General features: G+C 48.2%; 1 protein-coding gene across 2 annotated transcripts in view; it reads right to left on the reverse strand.

Annotated features, from left to right (window-relative positions):
• SUGCT (succinyl-CoA:glutarate-CoA transferase) overlaps positions 1 to 15,547 on the reverse strand; it is a 488,805-nt gene that overhangs the window by 189,969 nt on the left and 283,289 nt on the right. The window contains exon 12 of one of the 2 annotated variants that reach the window (XM_056804130.1): positions 14,135 to 15,138. The exons of the other annotated variant lie outside the window; for it this stretch is intronic. Within the exon in view, the coding sequence (XP_056660108.1) occupies positions 15,124 to 15,138 (15 nt within the window). The 3' untranslated portion in view covers positions 14,135 to 15,123. Of the gene's footprint in view, positions 1 to 14,134; positions 15,139 to 15,547 lie in introns of those variants that run through there. 2 annotated transcript variants of the gene reach the window in all.

Raw genomic sequence — 15,547 nt, forward strand, 5'->3', positions numbered from 1 at the left:
GATTTATGTACTCTGGTCAATATAATGATCCAAGACAATTTCAACTTTCCACATCCAAAGAGAGAATAGATAAACTCTAAATACACATTGGGCACTTTCCTTATTTTTCTTACTTTTTTTTCAACATTACTAATATGGAAATGTTTTTCATGATTTCATATATACAACTGATGTCATTGACTGACTTCTTAATGAGAGAAGGAAGGACTGTAGGGAGGAAAAGAAGTCAGAACTCAAAATTTTTAAAATAATTTTATTGGGGGGGGGGGCAGCTGGGTGGCTCAGGGGATAGAGAGCCAGGCCTAGAGATTGGAGGTCCTCGGTTCAAATCTGGCCTCAGATACTTCCTACCTGTGTGACCCTGGACAAGTCGCTTAACCCCCAATGCCTAGCCCTTACCACTCTTCTGCCTTAGAACCAATACTTAATACTGAAATATTGATTCTAAAACAGAAGGTAAAGGTTTTTAAAATAATAATTATTTTATTTTTTAAAAAAGAAAAAAGTAAGTACCTAAATGACAGACTTTCAGGAGCTTTGGAAAATGGCTGTTGGTTCAATTCATTCAAAAAACATTTATGGAGACTTAATTATGTTCAAGGAATGATGAGTCAACAATGACAAAATGGAAAAATAGCCCTATTGTCAAGGAGCTTTCTTTTTTATTGGAGGGTGTTTATGTTTTCCCCCATGAATTCTATTGTAAGGTATTTGGGTTTTGGGGGGTTTTTTTAATAAGCTTCCTTCTTCCCCCCAAAAAAGAATCAAGAGGCTAAAGAACTATAATATAGAAAGAAATAGATAATTATATCAAAGAAAAAGGCAGTAGTGGCACAATATGAAAAAACCTAGGGGAGGCTGTCAAAGCCGTCCTTTCAGAAAAAAGTCTTTTTCAACACTTACTTTCACAAAAGAAAAAGAAAAGATCATAGAACTGAGCATGAAACAAACAAAAAAAAAGTTAGAAAACGAACAAACTAATAACTCCAAAATAAACACAAAACCCCAAAGTTACAAATTATATAAAACAAAAAAGTTGCCGAGATAATAAATAAAACTAGGTAATTAACGAAAAAAGAAATAAACAAACCATTAGCTAATATAAATTTTACAAGAGAAAGGCCAAATTACTACATTCAAAAATAAAAGAAGGGATTCAAAACAAACAAAAAGGAAGCAAAATAAAATGTCAGAACTATCATGTTCAATTATATTACAACAAAGCTAAAAACTTAAAACAAACTAGCTAAATGTTTTTAATGCAGATTAACAGAACATAAGAGACTGAAAGCAAGATGAACACAGAAAAAGCTAAGCTATAAATTAACCCTGAAAGATAATAGTCATCCCAGAGAAAATTGCGAGGGAATTTTATCAAGCATTTAAAGAAAAATGAACATCTATATTACATAAATTGTTAAAAGAGAAAGGATAGAAGGAGAAAGAGGAGAGTGATAGAAGGGTAAGACTGAGAAAGGAGAGTGAAGAAAACAAAGGAAAGGGGAAGAGCAGAGACTTAGAGGGAAAGAATGTTACTAAATTCCCTTTATAAGAACAATATTGTTCTAATACCCTAACCGGGGAGAGACAAATCATAAAAAGAAAAGTGTTGACCTGACTGTTACAAAAGAATGCTGAAGCAAAAAAAAAAAAAAAGAATAAAATATTGTTATTAAAAAGGTCTAAATCAACATGTTTTTAAAGGTATTTACTATGGTCACATTAGATTTATACTAAGAATATATAGATTGTATAAGAATCTAAGACATTTCAGAAAATGTTCAGCATCTTCAGTCAAGTAGGAGGTAATAAAATGAACTCGCAATATTCTTAAATAATCAAGACATTGAGGTGGCCATAAAAGATGAAATATACAAATTACACACACACACATATATTTATATATAACTTTTGCACAAACAAAATCAATGCAAATAATATAAGCTACCAATTAGGGGGGAAAAAACTTCACATCAAATATCTGTTATCTAATATACACAAAATAACAAAGCATTGCCCAGGGTAAAACTATGCAGTACAAAGATATGGAGAAGCCAATTTCAGAAGAATAAATTCAAACTATCAGCAAATAGTCCCACAAAGAAATGCTCCAAATCAGCAACAATAAGAGAAATACAAAGTAAAACAACCCTGAGGTTTCATCTCACCGAGGTGAGGCTCTCTAAGGTGACAAATGCCCAAGATGATCCATGTTGGAGGGGCTCCTAGAAGTCCACTAGGAAAGGGAGGGGGCGAGAGCTTTCCTTAAGGATCCAACACAGTCTCAACCTGGGCATGGAGGTGGGGAAGGAATGTTCCTTTGAGATCCCCCTTTTTTGCCTTTATCATGATTATTTTCTTTTGTGTCTTTAGGACATTCTTTCAATCTCCTGAATCTTCCTGGATTGACTTAAGGAGGAGGATCTGCCTCTCCAGCACTAGATAGTGGTTAGCCAGGCGGGCCCCAGAAGCTGTGCTGATGACCCAAGTCTCCCAGGGTGGCCCCAGAGGCTTCCCTACAGAGCGGGTGAGGAGCTCCCCGACGCCCTGATCGCCTTCTGCCTGTCCGGAGCACCAGCACAAGAGGGTTGCTTCGGTCCCCCTCCAGGAGTCGGTCTTCTTGATACGCCACTTCAGCCTCCCTTTGTCTTGCCTCCCGCAGGCCTCCGGATGTCCCAATTCCCTCCCCCCTCCCTGGTCATCTCACTTGTTATCAGTACATACACGGAGGACTTTTGCCTGCTCTTTGGCCCCGCAATATTACTGCTGCTCATGCCACCGTGCAACTCCTGCTCTCGAAGGCATTTGGACACACGCATACGTGCCTATACACATGCATGTTGACACGTATATGCCTATAGGTTATAGTATACATGTGATATACATGCGTGCCCAGACCTGTCGGACCTGTCTAGGTGCTCATAGGCAGGCAGAGAGGGGAGCGCCTGGTGCCAGTGGGCAGAAGGCCAGCTGTGGGGTCAGGAAGTTCAGGTCTGTCCTCAGATGCTTCCTCGCTGTGGGACCCTGGGCAAGTCACTTCACCCTGTTGCCTGCATTTCTTCATTTGCCAAAGGAGTGGGAGAGGGACGTGGCAAACGATGATCTTTGCCAAGAAAAGCATCACTTGGGTCCAAGGGTCAGACACGACGGAACAACGTGTGCACGTGTGTGTGTGTGCAAATCTCCATCTCCATCCTATCAGTGAGAGGCTTTTCACGCTTCCTCCTCTCCAAAGGAAAGCCTCAGGCGCGTGTGCAAGCTCTGGCCGGGGCTCCCCCCTCCCCTCCCCTCTCTCTGCGTCCCAACCTGGCCTCCAGGCAAGTGAGGGGCCGGCGGGACCCCCGAGAGTGTCTGCGGCAGGCCTGGCTCCCCCGACGCCGTCAACACGGCGATGGGGCGCAATCCGGGCCCCAAGAGCTCACCTCCAGGAGGAATCGGGGACTTCTCGGCCATGTCCGCTTCCTTGTGGCCTGGAGGGTTTTCTGGGCAAAGATGCCGCCCCCGGGGGGGCGCCTTTTCCTTCTGCAGCTCATTGTGCGGACGAGGAAACGGAGGCCAACGGGGTGACGGGCCGGGCCCAGCTGGGACGGGTCTGGGGTTAGATTGGGCCTTCCTGACTCCAGGTCTAACGTTCCCCCCCATAATTCCCAGAGGAAAGGCCGGGAACGGCGAGGCCCGCCCAGGGAGGCGTCCTGAAGATGGGGGGGGGTTTAGTCAGGACTTGAAGGGAGGCAAAGGCCTGGAGGCAGGAGCGGAGGGTCTTGTTGGGGGCCTTGGACTGGCCTGGACAGGAAAGGGAGGGGAGGGGGTGATGGGGGCTTCGGTGCCCATCGGGACATCTTGTGTGATCTTGGAGGCCAGGGAGCGGGAGCTGGCCCGACCGGCCTTGGAGGGGAATCCCTTTGGGGCTGACTGGAGGATGGACGGGGGCAGGTAAGGAGGGTCTGCACCAGGCGGGGACAGTGTGGGAGAGAGAAGGGGAGCCTTCGAGAGATCCCACCAAGGCTTGGAAACAGCTCGGATATGGGGGACGCGAGGGGGGAGGGGGCCAGGACGACTCCTAGCTGGGGACCTGGGGGGGCCTTGACGGCCATAGGGAAGATGGAGGGCAGGGAGGCAAGGTCAGGCCTTTATCTACCAGGACCCTCTGCCTTCATGCAGGACCATAAGATGTGGATGATTCCTTGAGTAAACTAATCCATCCTACATGGCCTCCAGTTGGAGAAGTGGGTCTCTCACAGAGCATTCTGGAGCCAGAGCAGCAGGGCTGGTCTTGGGGTCCCTGGAAGCCTCCACGGCTCACCCTGTGCCCCCAGGCTGGTCTCGGGGTCCCTGGAAGCCTCCATGGCTCACCTTGGCCCCCGCTCTCTCCCCAGGCTGTCTCAGGGTCCCTGGGAGCCTCCACGGCTCACCTTGGCCCCCGCTCTCTCCCCGGGCTGGTCTTGGGGTCCCTGGAAGCCTCCACGGCTCACCCTGTGCCCCGCTCTCTCCCCGGGCTGGTCTCGGGGTCCCTGGAAGCCTCCACGGCTCACCCTGTGCCCCGCTCTCTCCCTGCACACATGGCAGCTCATCTCCCCACCACTGAACCCTGGGAGGAGACGGGCTCACTTTCCAGGGCAATTGGGGCCCTTCTGGGCTTTTGGAGCCTGAATGCTGTCCATCCCTCCAATCTCCTCCCAGGAGCACCTCAGCTCACATCTGCATTGCTAATGGAGCTCTTGGGAAGGGAGTTCACATGTTAATTGACTTTCTGAGCTTTTAACATTCCCCCAAACTGGAGGGGTGGATGTGCCCAGCGGCCTAGAGAAGGAACAAAAAGGCACCCAGGACTCCTACTCAAGGAGGCAGCCTCACCCTCAGTGGAGGTGATCCCAGGCTCTGGAAGGCTGTGGCCTTCCTCCACCTGCTTTGCGAGGCCCAGCCCGTCCCTCTGCAGTGGTCAGGGGGCCCAGACACCCTCTGGGCCAGCTAACTCTCTTCTGGTCCAGGGGCAGCAAATTGGGCCCACTTCCCCAAGGCCCCCAGATCCCAGGGGAGCATGAGGAGCGGATGGATGCTGGGGATGCTTCTTCTAGTGATAGTCAAGAGCAGGGAGCATCCTGGGCAGCTGGAGGCTGGCCTCTTGGTAGTGAGCTCTTGGCCCAAAACTCACAATTTATGAGTTAAGTCTAGACTGGATGTATCCATTCTGGGTCAAGACAAGGCTCCCAACAGCCTTGGGTCAGAGGCGGCCCTTGAATTCGGCCTGTTCTGTCTCCAGAACAAGGTTTTAACTTGAAGCCAAGCTGGACGTGAGGGGCTGATGACCTGGTGAGTGAGCTCCAGTGTAACTGGCTTCCTTTCTGATGCTCTGCATCTTATTTTAGACATGAATAAATACAGATGATGAACCTCTAAAAATCACGCCTTGGCGCCCCGGCAGGTTATGGCCCCGATCGTTAACATCTGGAGGACTTTCAGCCTTGCACGGCACTCCAGAGGAACATGCTCATGACGGCTCCCCATCCCACAGCCTCCATCTCCACCCGTCCCTCTCCGCAGAGGACGGACACAAGGTTGTCTCCTTGCTTCTTCTCGCCTCGTTGGGGCATCTGTCTTCTCTCCATCCTCTCTGCCTCTGCTCTTCCTGTTCTGAGTCCTCTTCTTGCCAAGCCTAATGCCCTGAGCCCCTTCTCTTCCCTCTCACAGAGGAGCTGAGTTTCAAGAGAATTCACCAGCACAAGAGTAAGGGTGAAGGAAAGTATCGAGGTAACCTGCCCAGAGTTAGGGCTTAGCAGTGGGTCGAGAGAGTCACGGTGCCTGATGAGGTATTGAGGAACTGGTGAGCCATCACTTCCTGCTGGTCTGCTTCATTCCAAGATGGCAGGGAATGAGGCACACGAGGGTGCGTTCATCCAAGCACTGGACCCCAAACTCGCCGTCCCCACAGGATCTTGTGTGCTCAGGCTCCAGACCTGAGAGGACACAGAATCCCCTTGTCTGGGGCCTGAAGGTTGAGGCCTGCGATGAGGTGTTCCACAACAACCTCTAATCCCCATTGGGAGAGGAGGGGCAGGCTGGGTCAGGAAGGCATTCCCTGTCTTCAAAGAGTTTCAAAGCCATTTGCCCCACCCTTTCTCCTTCTCCCCACAAGAAGAGAAGCTCCTTGAGGACCATTTTCCTCTTTGTCTGCTCCCAGGCCACTACAATCCCTCGTGAAGAGTAAGGACTAAAAGAGCATTTGTACAACTGAAGTGGTTTTAGTAGAATGGAAAGACAAGAATGGGAACCTCAATCAGCTGGGGAGATGCTGCTCATTTCATTGCCAGGATCAATTTTCTTCCTGTAGACGGAATGAGGAAGAACCAGGAATCTGTTGTTGCCATTGTTCACTAGGATGATTTGGGTGGCGCCAGCTTCCCTGAAGTGAGACACGTGGCTTAAACACATTACACGGAGCGCAATCAAAACATAACCATCAGAAGTTAAAAGGACCAGGGAAATCGATGTCCTGGGCACTGAGCGTGGCTTCTTTTCTGGAGTTCAGCTCTGAATTTAGCTCTACTTCCTGGCAGCCCAAGCCAGAAAGGGGAGCCCATTGCAAGTTTTCATTTTCTGAGAAAAGGAAGGAGGAAAGTCAGATGTGGGGCCCGAGCACACCTGAGGGCCTGAGGGGTTGGTGAGTTTGAGAGTTGAATGCTTGGATAGGAGTGTGTCCTCGCTTCCTGCCATCTTGGAATGCAGCAGTCCAAGAAAAGGAGGAAAGTGGGAGAAGCTTTCTTTTTCTGCCTTCTGTTTCCATCAGGAGTTTGTCATAGACAGTCACATAGGCAAGACAAGGGAAACAAGGAGAGCTTTATCAAAGACTCAAACACGGTCCTCAGGCAAAGACTAAGGAGGTAGACGGCCAGAGGGCTGAGTGAGAGCCCTCCCAGGATGGACAAGTCAAGCACCAGGGCTTTGGGGTGTCAAGTTGGCCTGAAACAGTAGAATGTGGAACTTGGCTTCAGAGAGCAAGCAAGGGGGGCTGGAGGATCCTCCTATCTTCAAGACAAAAGGGGACAGTTTTGTAAGTCACATTACTAAAAGACGAAATGGTTCCATCGTTCAAAGAGAGGCTACCTGGCAGAAAGGCTAGAAAGCTGAACTCCGACTCAGGAAGACCAAGATTCAAACTCAAGCTTCGACATTTGGATGGCTGCAGGCAAGTCCCTTCACTCACAAGCCTCAGTTTATTCCTCTACGGAATGGGGCTTTATATCCATGGGGTTTAATAACATCTACTGTGAGTCTCTCGGCAAACCCTGCAGTCTAATACGAATTATACATTTCCACACCTGGGTGCCTGTTTCTTCTCTCTATATTCCCAGCACCTACCACAGAACCTGGCATCAAGTAGGAGCTTAATCCACTCCCACAAACTGTTGACTGTTAGCCATTATTATCGAGAAAGAAAGCTTCCAAAGCAATACAGAATTGTTAACAAAATGGAATTAAATGTCAAAACTTACATTTCACCAACAGAGAAAAGCTCCTTCAATTCAAAATGTCTTCTGGGTCTCATCGTGGCTCAGTCAGTGACCAGCTCTAACACTTAGACAGATGCTGGCGAAGGGCTCTGGGCTCCTTCTCCTCTTGGCCTTGGCAGTCACCTCTGCCCTGGACACTCAGCTGGTCCCTCTGACTCCAGAGGCCTGGAAGGTTCTTTCATTTTAGCCAAAGTGCATCATTTGTGAATTGTGACACCTCTGACCCTCTCATCCTCTGTGAGCCAAACCACACTCCAGGGCTTTGGTGAAATCCTAGGAATTAAGAGCCTTAAGCCACCAGCAGGGACACCCAGGCTCTCTGTGATAAACTATGTAGGTGTTCAGACAAGTAGGCGCTTTTTCAGTGTAGACTAGGAGAAAAGAACGAAGGTGCGTGCAATCCATATTCAGTTGTTTTGCACCAGCAAAATCCATCTTAGTTTCTAAGCCACCCACTAAAGTAGCACACCCAGGACAAGAGAGCAGCACCCAGGGAAGGCCAAGCAAGGGAGCTGAGAATAAGGACAAGTGGCCACCAGCAACTAGGGCCTCTCTGTCAAGGCAGCTTGGCCAATGAATAGGGTATGGGTCACAAGGCTGGGATGAGGGGAACTAATAACTAGCATGACAGAACTAGGAAACAAATTGGCCATTCCTTCCTCAAAACTATGGTTTCCATCTCCTGAGAAAGCACAAGGGAGAGTCTGTGACAGAAGAATGGAGTGAGGATGACCTTGACCTGAGCTGTGAGAAACAAAGAAAGATGGCGCCTGGAAACTGTACATCAGAGAGAGCTGCCTCCATGCCCAGGCAACATCTACTCCAGAGCATTCAACAGATGGCTTGTGAGTTCTCAGAAAGGGAAACAGCCATCACTCAGAGATGGTGGAGGGTCAGCAAAAGGAAGAGCTGCCAAACTGATCTCATTTCCTTTCTTTGACAGGGTCACTAAGAGAATATTGTAAATGGAGCACATCTGGCTTTGAGGAGATTGGACAAGGCTTCCCATGATCTCCTCATAGATAACTGGAAGAAAGAGGGAGCTAAAAGACAGTATCAGAGTTGGGAGTCACCTAATAGCAGTAGAGTTCAGCCTCTGCATTATCTAGGTAAGGAAACTCACCTGGCTGAAAAGGCCAAGTGGCCTCAAACTGCCAGAACATTTTAGATTCAGAAATATTTGAGAAAAAAAGGTTAAATGCTTTTAGTAAGATTAGAGATCATTTAAGAATCAAGAGATTAGTGAAGTTCAGGAAAGGGAAGGCAGGAAGGCAGGAAGGAAGGCAGGAAGGCAGGAAGGCAGGAAGGCAGGAAGGCAGGAAGGAAGGAAGGAAGGAAGGAAGGAAGGAAGGAAGGAAGGAAGGGAGGGAGGGAGGGAGGGAGGGAGGGAGAGAGAGAGAGAAAGGAAGAAAGGAAGAAAGGAAGAAAGGAAGAAAGGAAGAAAGGAAGAAAGGAAGAAAGGAAGAAAGGAAGAAAGGAAGAAAGGAAGAAAGAAAGAAAGAAAGAAAGAAAGAAAGAAAGAAAGAAAGAAAGAAAGAAAGAAAGAAAGAAAGAAAGAAAGAAAGAGAGAGAGAGAGAGAGAGAGAAAGAGAGAGATGGAGAGAGAGAAAGGAAAGAGAAAGAGAGAGAGAGAGAGAGAAAGGAAAGAGAAAGAAAGAAGGAAGGAAGGAAGGAAGGAAGGAAGGAAGGAAGGAAGGAAGGAAGGAAGGAAGGAAGGAAGGAAGGAAGGAAGGAAGGAAGGAAGGAAGGAAGGAAGGAAGGAAGGAAGGAAGGAAGGAAGGAAGGAAGGAAGGAAGGAAGGAAGGAAGGAAGGAAGGATGTTTCTTTTTACAAAGTGGGAGGAGGTACAAAGAAGGAACATCCTTTTTGATGACAAATGGTGGGAGTTAGCAGGCTCAGGACTTCTTTTAAACATTAAAATTCAGGTCACCTCTTGCAAATATTAGGTAGGTTCCCTCTGACCAAGAAGAGGACTTAGTCATGGAAGCATCTCAGGTCAGGACAGTATTTAGATATAATCCTTTAAAAGCAACAGCTGTGGACTCAGAACAAATTTATAGTTTTACTGATAACTGAGATAATGCGATGAAGAGGAGGCATCTTTAGCTATCTAATAACACCCAGTTTTAAAAAAAAATCAAATCTCAAATGACCTCAAAACACTGGAGACCTGATTCAATAAAAAGGGGATGGAAGTCAAGAACCGGTCAATCAAGAAGAAAAAATACAAGAAAAGGCCTCAGAATTTGGCAGATCACAGACACAGACTTTGAAGAGAATTCTGCAGCCATGACCACTAAAAAAATGAAATTTGATACAAATACTCGAATATTCTATATTTTATAGCATTTTGTATTCCTCAAAGTATTAGAAGAGAAACTATCTCAGTTGTTTCTACTGATGACCCCCAGAAACCAAATTCTTGTTACTTTGCCCATCTGACAGCTAAATGGTTAGAGTAATAATGATAATGAGCAATAAAGTCTGATAATATGCCAATAATAAAACAGGGATCAGAAGGAGATCTCAGGGGATGAGAGCAACTTGTTCCAAGGCCATGGAGGTGGCTGGAGGAGGTGCTGCGGAGAACACGGAGCCTGGTCCTCCGGAGAAGCCATTCAGGATGGCAATCAGAGCCATCTCTCCTCGGCCTGGCCTTGGTCCTGCCACTGGACTTGGATGGCTAGAAGAGAAAGTGAGGCTGGTGACACGAATGTCCTGCTGGGGGCGCTGTGAACTGATCCCACCACTGTGGCTCTAAAAGAGGACACATTCTTTCACCCAGTGATGCCGCTGTTCTAGTGGGTTTGTAAACCAAAGAGATCTTTTTAAATAGAAAAAGAGCTGTTTGTACAAAAGGATTTACGGTTGTGCTTTTCCTGGCGGCAGACTTGGAGCTGGAGGGGTGCCCCCAGTGGAGAAGGTTTAAGCAAAGTGTGGTGTATGACAGGGATGGAATGATGAAGGGGAGGATTTCAGGAAGAGCTCCATGAACGGATGCAGTGGGAGAAGCAGAGCCAGGAGAACGCTGCACGCTGGGACAGCAATATTGGGGACTTTGCTAGTAACGGCGGTTCTGAGATGCTCTCACAAGACCACGTTGGGCTGCAGCAGTCAGGGCAGACTGGCCAGAAGAAAAGGGAAGAAGCCATTCATCCCAGATGCCCTCTTTAGGCACCACCTCAGCGCCCGGCACTGGGCCTCCAGGGGCAAACCACGGGTGACTCCCTCCAAGAGCTGGAATCCTAGCGGGGCCTCTTGCCAGGAAGGCTGTAAACGTGGAGTGCCGCAAAGGATCCCGGACCCAAGCGGGCTTCTCTCTCGCACAGCGGAGCCCTTCATCGCGAGACCTTTCAGATCGCGTGGCCGGTGGTGTTCCGCGGGGGCGGCGATGGGCGGGAGAACCGAGAAGCCCTCCCACAACAGTCCCCTTCAAGTGGAGAAAACCAACACCAGGTCAGGTAAGGAAACACACCCAGTGCCAGAGATGTGGGCAGGACTTCTCTGAGCGATGAAGACTCCGGGACTCCCCGAGGAAGAGCTCACCCTGCAGCGAAGGCTGGAAGCGGGGGAGGAGGAGGCGCTCCGACACGGGGAACTTGGCCACTGGAAGGAGGCGGCTCCCTGGGCTGGTGGCAGAGAAGATCCCAAGATGGGCCTGGGAGGGTCGAGGCTCAGATGGCTGCAGGCTCCAGTGTGAGAGCCAGGAGGCAGCTGGCTAATCACGTGGGATCCATCTCCGAGAAGGGAGCGAGGCCTGGACAGACAAGTGTGGGAGCTGTCAACAGAGACCGGAGTCCAGCCCAAGAGGCCGATGAGATCACCAGGAGGAGCAACGGGAACAGGGCTGGCCTGGAGCATCTTCCACCAGAGGGGGGCGCCAAGAAGCCCCAGGGCAGGAGAGAACCCACCGCTGACCTGGGAGGTGCTGCTTATCCGCCTGATGGGGGTCCAGAGTGGGTGCTTCCGAATGTGGACTGACCGCCAGACTGACTGGTCAGCAACCTCAGACGCTTCAGTCCAGGCCTTTTTCTCAGGCTTTTCCGTTCAAAGTGCCAGAGATGGAGAATCTCCCTGGATCCCCGCAATAAAATATGATTTTATATCCTATCATAAAATACTATTTACAGCCCACACTCATCTGCCTCCTGGCTCAGCTTGCCAATACAGTCTTAACGTTTAAAAGTTTTAAGTGTTGTTGTTTTATTCTCTTCAATTCGGCACCAATTTATGAAGCCTTCCTGGCGTCCGACACTGTGCCAGAGCCTGCAGATGCAAGGACAGAAGGAGAGTCGCCCTGGGGGTGGGGGGGGGAGGCAGTGTTCTGGGGTCCTGAACAAAGGATCACTGAGATGGAACCACACTTGGTCTGTGCCGAGCTCAGGGGTCACAAAGACCAAAGCATGGACTGCCTAGAAAAGGAATACAAAATGGCAGCCAGGAAAGCCCTTGGGGAAGGTGGCTCTTAAGTCGTGCCTTGAAGGAAGGCAATGGGGGATTCTTAGAGGCGATGGTGAGGAAAGGAGGAGAGGATTCTGGGAACCGAGGCCATTTAGTACCCATGAACATAAACCCTCACACAAACAAAGGCATTTTCCAGAGAAGCAATGCCTAAAGCCTGCCACTTATTTGCCACTTGTTCTTAATAATAATTCCAGAAATCCTGTGCCCCAGTGGCTCTGGGGCCCCTTCCATCCTAGGGGTTCTTTAGATGGTTGTTAGTGAGGCACCATGTGTAGACGGCTGGCCTGGCTTCTGTTCCTGACTCTGACGAGAACAGGCGGGGCCTCTATGCTCGGACAGTCTCGGAGACTGCAGGTTGTAGAGGGGTGGCAATCTGCACCAGCAGAGGGGTTTCCTCCTCTGAGAGTTCTCTCTACCAGAGGAATCACATGCTTGGTACCTCTCAGGCTCTAGGGATTATTCCTATTCCACAGCTTGCCATGCTTCTTTGTAGTCTTCATACTGTCTTTTCACATGGTTCAGTTACACTCTATTACTTCTATATACCATAATTTATTGAAGTATCTCCGAATTCTTGAACATGGACAACTAGGTGGTACAGTGGATAGAAATCTGGGCCTGAGGTCAGGAAGACTCATCTTCATGAGTTCAAATCTGACCTCAGATTCATGCTAGCTGTGTGACCCTAGGCAAGTCAGCTCACCCCATTTGCCTCAGTTTCCTTATCTGTAAAATGAACTGGAGAAGGAAATGTAAAAATGTATTTTTGCCAAGAAAACCCCAAATGAGGTCATGAAGAATCAGACACAACTGAAACAACTGAACAAAAACCACAATTCTTGAACAGATGGAGGAAGAAATAGAGCTATGGATTTTCTCCTTCTAATCCCATTGTTAGGACACAGACCTCATAGTATATCCCCCGGTCAAAGGGTCACTACTGTTGCTCTCATTCCACACTCTCACATTTGCATCCTAGAAAGAGGATGTCCATTCCCACCTCTGCCACTATATTTTCTAATCCGGCACAAAAGCTGACATCCAAATGAAGGTGTACAATGATCCCTTCCCTATCACGACTTTCCTCATCACAGGCTTGATAGAGCCCAGGTTGCCACAGGAAATGATTAAATGGGGATGTTTGGGGAGTTCTACAGAAGTTGGAGATGACATGTGAAGGCCAACAGATGACACAGAAAAAGATCAGACACTCAGAAATGCATACTTAACCCCAAAGGTACAATAAGGTGCTAGAAATACCCCATAAAAGGAGAAGGGAAAAGCCGAACTTCCTCTCTGGTATGAAAGGAAGGGCAGAAACTTACATGCTTGCTAAGATGCTACACTTCCAACTGTAATTAGAGCCTAGAGCCTAGCCAACAGGAGGAGCTTCATAAATATGGACGATTGTCCAACCGCTATCGCCCCATTTTATCCATGAGGAAACCGACTTGGCCAGGTCAAATCCTTGGTCACATACCAAACATGGTTGGGGCAGAAGAGAAACCCAAATCTAGCATTCTCTGGATCCTAGCAAAAGAACTAAGAGAAGTTCTCACTAAAGAACTTACTAAAGCATAAGGGGAGGAGGTTCCAGGCTTGGGCGAGGGGCAGGAAGGAGACAGCACGCACAGAGACACAAGCCCCAAATTAGGTTTATTATTATGAACTATCAAAATCAAAGCATTCTATGAAGAGTCAAACTGGACACTGCTGCGGGGAATGGCGAAGAAAAGAGAAGAATCTTGCTTATCTAATCAACAAGATGGCGGATGGATAGAGTCCCATCATTACACTGATAGGCAGGGTCTTTCCTGCCTGGTTGCATTCAAGTTAAGGAGACCAGCAGAGGAAACCGTGGTGGGAGGGCTTATGATGTCATTTCCTCATTGGGTTGTTGCCACAGGACCTTTGACTGATAGTCCTTCTTTCTCTGCTGCCTCTCTTTGCTGGTTTTAGGAAGAGAATCAGATGGAGCTGTGAGGAGCCACTGGGACCCAGCCAAGTTGCTGATTGACTCATGAGTGAAAATGTCGCGTCCTACAACAGGGAGGTGCTCATCTATGGGCTGTGCCCCAATCTGGAAATGAACTGAGCGAGAAAATGCTTGCTAGAAACTGATAAGATGGAACTGGACACCCCTAGGGCCATGGGGGACAGGGAAGCGTGTGCTCCCCAGATAGCGGGGTGAGATAGTTCTACTTTCTCTTCCTGCTAAATCTTCGTAGGAAAGTAAAAAAAAACAAAACCATCTTCCTTACCTATGTCTAAGTGAATTTTTAAAACAATAGACATGGGAGAGGCCTCAGCAATCACGAGCCTAAGTCTCTTGGGTTACAGTGAGCATAGGATTAGGGTTAGGCCAACCCAAGTGGCTACCCACTGTAGAGGTTCACTGTTGTCCAAGACCACACAGTGAGACCGTGGCAGAGCCTGTGCTGGAATCCAGGTCTCTCAGCCCCCAGTCCAGAACATTTGCTATGCTGCATCGCCTGTTCTATTTCTTTGGGTTAAGGTGGTATCCCCTTCTAAAACACAAAACGTGTAGGGGGGAAGCAAAATTACAAATCCCCTCTTGGTTCTCCAGCTACCTAACTAACCACATGACAGTCTCCTTTGCTGCCCCATAACTCAGCCCCTTCTCTTCTTTTACAACCCTCTCTTGCTTGATGACCTTACCTCCCTCCTCTCATTAGATAATGGCTTTAATTACCCTCTCGATAAGTCAAGCAAGAAACATTTATTAAGTGCCCCCTATGTGCCGGGTGTCTCTTCTGGGTTCCAATTGCACATCACCAACTGCCTATTGGATATTTTGAACTGGATGTCCCATGGCTTCATCACCCTTCCTCCCCAAACCCCTCTTTTCCCACACTTTCCTACTTCTGTTGAAGGTGCCATTGCCTTTCTTGCCGCCTAGTTTCCCAACCTCTAAGTGGTCCTTGGGAAGATATATGGCTCATGGATGGATGTAAGAAAAGATAAGGGGAGAAGTCCTAGAGGGGGTGTCTAGGGGAAAAGAGTGGGAAAGAGAAGCTGCACCCTACTGTGCAGTTTCCCAAACTGACTGGAGGTCCTCTGTCATCTTCTCCCAGTAGAACATCAAGTCCCCAAGGGCAGGGAGAATCATCTTTGTTGTTTGGGTTCGGTGTCATGTCCTAGGCACCTGGCACAAAATAGTTACTTAATCAATATCTGGTCAATTGAATTGAGTCAAATTCATTTTGGTTGGCCATTATAATAATTTCATTTGTTTCAACCATCCTTTTTAGAAAACTGCCTCCCAAGCCAGGCACCCTGCTCGGCCCTGGAGAAGAACACGAGAAGTGCACGTCTAGATGAAAATGTTCTTTCCACGAGGGGATGCCCATCAATTGGGGAATGGCTGAACAAACTGTGGTATATGTTGGTGATGGAATACTATTGTGCTCAAAGGAATAATAAAGTGGAGAAGTTCCATGGAGACTGGAACAACCTCCAGGAAGTGATGCAGAGCGAGAGGAGCAGAACCAGGAGAACATTGTACACAGAGACTAATACACTGTGGTATAATCGAACGTAATGGACTTCTCCAT

Source organism: Monodelphis domestica, chromosome 7, assembly GCF_027887165.1.
Source record: "Monodelphis domestica isolate mMonDom1 chromosome 7, mMonDom1.pri, whole genome shotgun sequence".
Lineage (NCBI taxonomy): Eukaryota > Metazoa > Chordata > Mammalia > Didelphimorphia > Didelphidae > Monodelphis > Monodelphis domestica.